This window comes from Copadichromis virginalis, linkage group LG9, assembly GCF_057382275.1.
Source record: "Copadichromis virginalis isolate Kocher_CV1m ecotype Utaka linkage group LG9, C_Virginalis_male_GT1.1, whole genome shotgun sequence".
Lineage (NCBI taxonomy): Eukaryota > Metazoa > Chordata > Actinopteri > Cichliformes > Cichlidae > Copadichromis > Copadichromis virginalis.
Window position 1 is genome coordinate 33,041,256 of NC_140626.1, and position 7,563 is coordinate 33,048,818.

General features: G+C 37.6%; 1 protein-coding gene across 1 annotated transcript; it reads left to right on the plus strand.

Moving 5' to 3' along the window:
- The first annotated feature begins 309 nt into the window (after positions 1-309).
- Positions 310-5,772, plus strand: LOC146702323 (uncharacterized). Its single transcript, XM_085468920.1, has 6 exons — positions 310-327; positions 1,391-1,681; positions 1,766-2,146; positions 2,281-2,551; positions 5,535-5,660; positions 5,729-5,772. The coding sequence occupies exons 1-6, from the start codon at positions 310-312 to the stop codon at positions 5,770-5,772; spliced, it is 1,131 nt and encodes a 376-aa protein (XP_085325046.1).
- The last annotated feature ends 1,791 nt before the right edge of the window (positions 5,773-7,563 follow it).

The window sequence follows — 7,563 nt, forward strand, 5'->3', positions numbered from 1 at the left end:
TGTTCAAGTTTGGGGGCAAATAAGCATGAAACACTGCCTACAGACCAATAAATTCTCTGATGATGGTCAAAATCTGTAGAAGATCACTGAGACCTGTGATTGGATAGTAGGTGGGTCTAAAGTCTGTTCTGTAGAATAAGCATGTGTTTGAAATATTTTCGTATTTTTATTTTTTACATGCCTCGATACTGAAACGCCACCAGATCTGTTTGTGTCCCTGCTGGTTAGCAAGTGGAGAAGAGTCTGACGAAGCAGCAGAGCAACATTTTTGAGTCATTTAGGCTCAGTTTAGCCACCACAGAGGAAACGATGACTTCAACAGAAAAGGTATGGAAAATATGTTTCACTACTATTGAAACTGTGCCCTTCATCGTCTTCGGTTGGTTTGCTTGATGATGGTCACAATTTGCTCAAAAGATGACACAAAGTTCATTTTAACGGGCACCAAAACACAGGCTAGGTTTATATTAAGCCCCCAATAGTACATCATGTAATGTTATTTGTATATATTACTCTTTCTATAATATAATTTTAATTACTGTTGTAGCACACATTACATTTACACTTTTCCTTCATTAGATATTATTGTATTACAGTTTGGAAATGTTATACAGTAGTTGTTGTGGTAATCCCTAGTCTCTCATCCTGTAGTTCAGCAGACTTGAACGCCACTGTGTTGGAGTGCAGCTGGTGGCAGTAGTACTTGCTCTGCTCTGCTACATGCTTTAGGGTCACTCTAACCAGAACCTGCAAAAGTTCCACATTTTACTATTGTAATTCTTTATAAAATTCTTGTCAAAATAATGTGAAATTATTTTAGGGTTTGGCCTAGTAGTCTCATTAAATGTAACTCTAGGGATAAACAAATGCTGGTGTAATGACGGTGTCAGCAGTCTAAGGTGTTCTAGAATACAATTTAAAAACCTGTAGAAATATAGACCTCTCCCTTTCCTATCCCCCAGCCATGTCTGCCCAGTCTGTAACAACTGAAAATAAAATGAAAAATAACAACAAAGGTTGATCAAATGGACCAAAACGGCAAGGCCGTGATGATCCGTTGGGTATCCTTGTTGGCTTTCAGCTAAATTTGTCTAATCTAAGCAGTCAAATCAAAGACAAGAACAAGACTGAATATTTGTGTGTACAAGCACTAGGAATGGCGATGACGTGAGAATATTTAAATACTTAAATCTGATAGTTCCATAGACTATACTACCAAATTATTGTTTGGTTCTTCTGACCATTTGTATATAATGTACTACCACTAGTAGATGGTTGAAATGGGCCTCTGGTTTAAAATTATACAGAAAACTGGAGGGAGTTTGACTGTTCAGTTTGTTCCATGACTGTATTTAACTCAATGCCTCTGTTGGTATTTCTGTTGCTGCAGGATCGAAATGGGCAAAGATGTCAGCCCTCTCAGGAGGCTGACAAACCCCACGGGGGAAGAAAATACAGCTGCAATGAGTGTGGGAGAGCTTTTACTCGAAAGGAGTCCCTAAGAAAACACACAGACTTCCACACTGCAGAGATTCTGTTCATCTGTGACTTGTGTGGAAAATGTTTTACTTGCTTTGGTAAATTGCAAAGACACCAACTAATCCACAGGGGATATAAACAGTTTAGATGTGACTTGTGTGGGAAGTCCTTTACTCAGCAAAGTGCCCTAAAAAAGCATAAAGTCTCTCACAGTGATATTACAGCATACCGTTGTGATCATTGTGGGAAGCGTTTTACTCAGAAAGAAGGCCTGGAAAACCACAAGTTCATCCACAGTGGAGTTAAACCATACAGATGTGATCAGTGTGGTAAAGATTTTACTCAAAGTGGTAGCTTACGGAGGCATAGAGTTACCCACTCTGGAATTAAGGCATACAGCTGTGACATTTGTGGGAAAACTTTCAACCATTTAGGGAACAGAAATAGACACAAACGCATTCACACGGGACATGATGTTTACAGCTGTGATCAGTGTGACAAGCAGTTTACAGAAAAAAGATACTTACAACAACACATGTTTACCCACACTGAGGAGAGACCGTATAAATGTGAACTGTGTGAGAAGACTTTTAAACTTTCATCGTCCCTTAAAATGCACCATCAGATCCACACCAGAAAGAAACTCCACAAGTGCAGTTACTGTGAGGTATGTATTTTTATTTTTTTTTTCTTTCTGGGGTGTCAATGCTCGTTTCTGTTCCTCTACGTCATAGAAACAGAATTTATTTTAAAGTTTATTTAAACGTGTAACTTATGTTAAATGTATTTGTCTTTGTTTAGAAGCAGAACAACCCAGAAGGATCCAGTTTTGAACACTGCTATCGTTGTGGTGGTGGGAAACCATTTCGTTGTGACATTTGTAAAAAACCTTTCAGCCAGGAAAGGACCTTAAAATTACATCAACGTAGACACACTGGACACAAAATGAACTACTGCAAAGAATGTGGGAGAGGCTTCCCCACTCCAAGTAAATTACGACGACATGAACTTATACACAGTGGCATTAAAAAGTACCTCTGTGGCCAGTGTGGGTCATCATTCGCCACTGCAGGTAACCTTAACATGCATAGACAAATCCACATGGGAGAGAAACCATAAAAGTGCAGTCACTGTGAGGAAAGCTTCTCACATTAAAGTACTCGTAACTTTCATGAAAGAACACATAAAACTACACCTGTGACTAGTGTAACAGGAGTTTGATCTTAAAAGTATTTTAAAGTGTAAATAATTTGTTTTATCTTTGAGGAATTAAATGTGGTATAACCTCCACACACTGTCCTGCTTACCATTAAAGTTGAATATTGGTAAGTGTGGCTGTGTGGTGCTTATACTATTTTTCTCCACAAAGAGAAGGTTCCCAAGTTTCTTTAAGAATTGTTTTTTTTTTTTTTTGTTTTGTTTTTGTTTTTTTTACTTTAAATGAATAGAAATTTCCTACTAATTTTATTTTTTATCTTGTATAGAACTTTTTAAATGCTTATTTAACCTGCTGTGGTAATCCCCACTACTTTTCACAGAACTGATCCAGAAAGGTCAAATGCAACGTAAGAAAATGTTAGCGAATGGGGAGAACTGCTGATACAATGGTAGAATACAAAATCACAAAAGACAATGCGTTTCTGGGGAGACAATTTTGCCAACGAGCTTCAGAAGGGGAAAACTACAAATAATGGGACATATTACACTTAAACACATTTAGAAAGGGTGGCGAGTTCTCAAGTTCTTTGACGGGGGAAAAAAATAAAAATTTGGCGTTTTTTCATCACAAAATTTATGTAGTATTGTAGATGTTTAATGTTAGTGGTTTACTGTTAGCCTGTTACTTTTGCAGCTTTGCCATTACATGATTGTCTTCTCACAAACGCTTCCATTGAGACTTGTCCAGGATGCTGGGTGTAATTTATTTATTAACATTTCTAGGCCAATTTAAGATTTGAAGACTTTTTTTTTTTTTTTCTTTTTAAATGTTCTGGGGATGTTCATCAAATATGACTAAGGTAACACTAATTTGGTGTAAAAATAAATAATTGGTTTCATAACAAATATTTGAGCCATGATTTCACTTCCACCGTCTGAGTAAAGACTGACATGACAAATGGTAACATTTAACAGTCTGAATCCAATTTTTATTTATTTTATTTATTTTTCTCCCCCTGACACAGATGGACGATTATTGGAGATTGTTGTGTTTTTTTTTTTTTTTTTTTTTTTTTTTTTTTTTTTTTGGGTCCCAGTTGAAATGAATGAGAAACTTTATAAATTCTGCTAAAACTTGCTTGATTAGATTATAGCTTTTCTGCTAAGACAAAGTATTTCATGTAAATCATAGTATTTTTACAGAGTCAGTGTTTCTGCTAAATCATTGTATTTCTGCAAATTCATAGTATTTGACACTGCAAAGTATTTTTATTTTTATTTTTTTAGCTCAATCAATCTTTATTTATAAAGCACTTTTCATACAAAAAATGTAGCACAAAGTGCTTAACATAGTTAAAAGCAGCCCACCCCACCCTCCAACTCACTCCCCACACTCTCATTAACATAAATGATGTGAATACACACACACACACACACACACACACACACACACACACACACACACACACACACACACACACACACACTCTTAAAGAGTAAAAATTGGGCTGGGTCAATCAACGTATTTCACCCAAATCACAATATTTAAGCCAAATCATAGTATTACTGCTAAATTGTAGTATTTGAGCCAAGTCATAGTGTATATAGGCTAAAACATAGTATTTCTGTCAATAGCAGCAATACTATGATTTCACACAAATACTATGACTTAGCAGACACACAGTTGACTGATCTAGAAACTGCCAAATTATATTATTTCTGCTAAATCATAGTATTTGTGCTCAAACATAGTAATTCTGCCAAAGCATAGTATTGGTGCCAAATGGTAGTATTTTTGCTTAATCATAGTATGACCGAGAAGGTTAAGTGTCTTAACTTCTTTTCAGCACAAAGTTCTGCTTCACCTGTTTCAAGCACAAATTTAAGTTTATTCACCTCATTTCTGCAGAAAGTTCAACTTTGTCGGCTAATTTTTCAGCTCCTTCAGTTGAAGCCTGCTATATCTTTTGGTGCTCATAACTGTTATACTTTTTTTTTTTTTTTTTTTTTTAATTTATATATATATATATTTTTTTTAGATAGATCAGTTTTTCAGCAGATTGTTCTCCTTCTTCTGCTGTTTTCCGATTCCACTACAAGGCATTTTCGCAGGAAATGCAAACTTTTCTAGTTGCTTCTTTCTTCTTTGCCATGGAACTACTTTTGCAGTTTTTGTGCGATTTTCACCATTCAAATTTTAAACTATTATGCTATTTCTGTTAATGCCGACTATGACTTTTGGTGCTCATAACTTCTATACTTTTCGAGATAATTCGTTTTTGTGCTTTTTTTTTTTTTTTTTTTTTTTTTTTTTCTCTCCCCGGTCCCATTGAAATAAATGGACCACATAATCAGTGTGGTCACTGATTTTGTTTGTGGGGTTGAGCTGTGTTCTTAGCTTGGTGAGATGAGCAGCTGTTCTCAGAGCGGGAGGCCCGGGTTCAAATCCCGCTTATGGTAACAATTTTTTCAGTTTAACATTTAAACTTTTTAACTGTTTTCAATACAAATTTCAGCTTCTACACCAGTTTTCAGTGGATTTCTTTCCCCCTCCCTTCAGCACACAGTTTTACTACTTCTGCTGTTTTCAGCAAATTCCACTACAAGGCATTCACCAGAGGTGGGTCGAGTATCCAGAAATTGTACTCAAGAGTAGCATTACTTTTAAATATTATTACTCAAGTAAAACTGAAAAGTAGTTGTCAAAAAAGTTACTCAAGAGTAAAAAAAGACTACTCAAGTAGCGAGTAACTGTTTGAAACGTCAGATTTATTTATTTATTTTTAAACTATTGTCACAACCTGCGGGATCGGCAAGGCGCTGGTCAGAATCTCTCCACTCCTAGCCCCCCTTCTCTTCTCTTTTTCCTCTCCCTCTTCCCTGTTTTGCCGGGGCAGAACTCATGGCGGGTTCACGCCCTCGGTCCACGCCTTCCCGGATCGTGCACACCTGGGCCTCATCAGACCAGCCGGTATATGAGAAGGAGATCAGCTGTTCAACGCTGGATTGTTGTGAAGGCTCTTGTCAGTACACACCTAGCTCAAGTTTGCCGTGCCTCTGCCTCAGACTTAACGTGTTCCTTTGTTCCTAGATTCCCCGGACCCGTCCCCGTGTTTCCCCGTGTGGAAGGTGTGACAGGTCGCTAGCGGAGTGGAGAGAGGCTGTTCTGAGCACGTGTGTGATTTCCCCGTTTTCCCTGGAGCCCTGGACCCCTGCCCCCCACGTCTTGTATATAGCACTAACCTTGCACTGTCTGTACATTCACTTGGTGAAGATCTGTAATAAACATCTCTGTTTGAACGCTACCCAGGAGTCCTGCAAGTGGATCCTTTAAGCAACGCGTGGCACTAATTTCCAGATTTCAGTTTTTCACAACATGAAGCTTTTTTTTTCACTAATACCGACAGTAAATAATACAAATATATAAACAGTTCAAACAATTTCCAGTGACAAGATATGCTGTTAACTTCATATTCATTTTTGCTCCAAATGGCACAGCAGCCTCAGAAAACATTAGAACCATTCATCTTGAACATATGTACATACAAGGCAGCCCAGTTTACCATAAATTGTTTGGGTGTGTGTCTATTTCTGCATATTTAACAAAAATGTGCCATTTCTTCACTCAGTGAGGTGATGGTTACGCTTCAGCAGCAGTTTGCTCTCAAGGTGGTTTTTGTGAAGCTGTGTTACGTTCCCCTGAGGGGTCTAGGCGGGGAGGGGGAAGTAACAAAAAGTGACCGGGTCAGAAAAAGGAGGCAAAAGGGTTAAATTAAAGAGTTTTATTAAAGTTTCAATTTATACTAACTAAAAGAGACAGACAAGCCACTATGACCATTTAAGAAAACAAACAAAACTCAGGCGTTGGTCAATAAAGTAAAACGTAAGCCAAAAAGAAAGAGCAGCTCCTAATTTCTCCTGCATTAAGGAAAATCCCTTCACATGGAACAGAGGAGGCTGGAGTGCAGAGAAACTGGTAGAGATGCAGTTATACAGTCTACCTGGGCCCCACAAACTATCAGCTAAAGAGATTAAATACATTAAATTGCTGCACATTTTGCAGACTAACAGTTTAAGATTATTTAATAAATTAAATATATCTTTCTATAACATTAAATGTAACGAGTCAAATAGAAGTCTTTCTAAAGTTATTTAATTATATTTATATTATGAAAAGCAGATTTGTTGACATCTTAAGTTTTTCCCGTTTTCAGATAAAATAAAAATGCACAAAGCAAATACAAAAACAAGAACACAAAGCTGGAAAACCCACCCGATTGACCAAAATGAACTCAAAATTCTCCCACACAATAGAAACTCCTCTATTCCTCGCTGGCTCCATGTCTCTCAGTAGAAATATCAGTGGTTTGCTATCTGTCACCATCAAAACGCTCCACAAATCCTGTGAAAGATTCACTTCCTTATAAACCATTGAACGAGACACCGAAGCAGTCACGTTCTAAACGAAGCTTCGGACGTCACTGATCACGTGACTCTGGCCAAACGAATCAAGCTTCGACACAGAGCTTCTGAAGCAGTGTGTTGATTTTTTTGACACACGCACCGGAGCGTCAGCTTCAAGCAGACCATCACTATCAGTTTGTTTTACTTTTAAGTGGGTGAGTGATAGTGTTAATAATAATAATAATGGATTGCATTTATATAGTGCTTTTCTAGGCACCCAAAGCACTTTACAATTCCACTATTCATTCACTCTCACATTCACACAATGATGGAGGGAAGCTACAGTTGTAGCCACAGCTGCCCTGGGGCAGACTGACAGAAGCCATATCGTGCAGATAAGATGACATGTTTAAAAATGCCAACTAAGACCATATGAATATTTAGTTGTGTTAGGAGAGCTGGTAATAAAGTACTCAAGTTTGTGCTTTGGCTCAAGCTTATTTTGGAGGGATCAAGGTCCAG

Excerpts from the sequence above, each read along its gene's own strand:
- LOC146702323 (XM_085468920.1), top strand. Across the intron at positions 2,147-2,280 it reads ACAAGTGCAGTTACTGTGAG|AAGCAGAACAACCCAGAAGG; the intron begins GTATGTATTTTT and ends GTCTTTGTTTAG. Across the intron at positions 2,552-5,534 it reads GTCATCATTCGCCACTGCAG|AACTCATGGCGGGTTCACGC; the intron begins GTAACCTTAACA and ends TTGCCGGGGCAG.